The sequence below is a fragment of the Halyomorpha halys genome, unplaced genomic scaffold, assembly GCF_000696795.3.
Source record: "Halyomorpha halys isolate HHAL.00 unplaced genomic scaffold, Hhal_1.1 Scaffold108.1, whole genome shotgun sequence".
Taxonomy (NCBI): domain Eukaryota; kingdom Metazoa; phylum Arthropoda; class Insecta; order Hemiptera; family Pentatomidae; genus Halyomorpha; species Halyomorpha halys.
In genome coordinates, this window is record NW_027112950.1 from 528,077 (window position 1) to 529,802 (window position 1,726).

General features: G+C 30.2%; 1 protein-coding gene across 6 annotated transcripts in view; it reads left to right on the forward strand.

The window, feature by feature from the left end:
- The first annotated feature begins 536 nt into the window (after positions 1-536).
- shaker (Potassium voltage-gated channel protein Shaker) overlaps positions 537-1,726 on the forward strand; it is a 939,448-nt gene continuing 938,258 nt past the window's right edge. Inside the window, exon 1 of one of the 6 annotated variants that reach the window (XR_010844284.1) lies at positions 537-670. Coding sequence is in view for 2 of the 6 variants with exons in the window: in XM_067050608.1 (XP_066906709.1) it covers positions 630-670 (41 nt within the window). In the remaining 4 variants the exon portion in view is untranslated. The remainder of the gene's footprint in view (positions 671-1,726) is intronic. The other 5 variants (XR_010844283.1, XR_010844285.1, XM_067050608.1 and 2 more) reach the window with 5 other exon arrangements.

The following is a 1,726-nucleotide window of genomic DNA, read 5'->3' on the forward strand; positions in this document are numbered from 1 at the left end:
TTGAGATACTAATAAAATATCAGCTTCTGGCATATACTCTTCAGCAAAGTTCATGAAATCGAGATCATAAAACAGAAAAATGCAAAATTATAACGAAAAAAAATCAAAATAAAATCAATAGTTTTATTCCATACCACTATTTTATTACATATATTTCTAGAAAGTAACAGAAGCAGAAGGATAAAGACAGAAGAAGTTTAGTAGAAATTATACAATACCAAGCCTTGTCTAATTACTTGATTAAATACAAAAACATAAAGGAAACATTGTATTCAATAACATAACCAAAATAAATGCCTTTGACAAACCTATAAATAGACATATAATAAGACTAGGGCAATAGTGCAACCAAAGGTACAAGCATTATCTTGTGCTCAATCCCAAAAGCGGACAATAAAAGAGGATTTGGGTCACTTGAAGGGCTTGTAAAGAGGATCAATTAAAAAGGGATGAACGATTTAACAGGATGAGCCAAAGAAGAACTAAAACTGCTGGTGAATTATTGGACAAGATGACATACAAGTTGAGTTCCCCACCCAGACAGAAGACAGACACCAATAAGTGGTGGGGCCACACAGCTCGGAAATAGCCTCAGTCCAAGATGTGACAACGACCGGTCATGGTAAACTATGTCCTATCTCACCTCGGCGCATGGCCTTTCATCGCGCAGGTACCGTGTCTTCTCAATATCAGTGTACTCATTCAGTGTGTTTGTGTCTGTTATCTTCCTGCCAACGTTACAGATATCCACCTCAAAAAGATACCAGTGGAATACAAGTAAACCTTGAATTGGGAAAAACAGCAATACAACCTGTAGTAAAGTCATAAACTCATCACGTAAGTGGTTGATAAAAAACAAAAAAATATTAAGCAATCAGTCAACGCTCCAAATTTATTAGTTAATTGATAAAACATTACATGAAAAGCATACACTACTCAACAAAATTTGAAAAAAAAAATACATATATTTCTTACTGTCGTACCGTTTTCATGACATATCATATAAAAGCCAATTTTAATATTATTCGGAAAAACGTAGAAAACAGGAGGACAACATGAAAAACGCCGAAATTAATTTTTAAAAATACATTATTTTCACTTTTATTATAAGTCTTCTTTGCTTATGATCATCATTTAATTTTTTTCAGGGTACTTGTAATTTTTTCTACCACTGTATATAAAACTTCTGACAGCATTCAGAGATATTTCATAAATTCTCATTTCTAATATTTATAATAATTCATTCCAGATACAGGTTAAGAAAACAGGGATCAAAAATGTTTCCCAAAAAGTGACAATCAAGGAAAATATAACTCATTAATTATATAATCTACAGAATCAATTTATAAATATATCTTTTTTATATATCGTAATTGGGAAACCAATAATAACAATAAAATAGAACTTTTTTTTTCTTATTTATATTATTTTTAAATGAGGAAAAACAAAATATCAGAGATGGAGATGCCACATCAGATTATCACATAATTGAAAAGTGTCGTAACGCTAAAATAATACAAAAAATCGTAAATAAAAATTCACAAACTAGTGATGAACTTTGTTAATATAATGGTCAATACTTTATTCTCTAACTTATCTACCTTAAAAGAAATAGTGTAACGGAGAGGAAGAAATTAGCTAACAGTACCAGTCATTTGAAAAACACTAAAAATTCTCTACATTTATATAGATTATACAGGAAATAAATCAAAAATGACAATAAAAA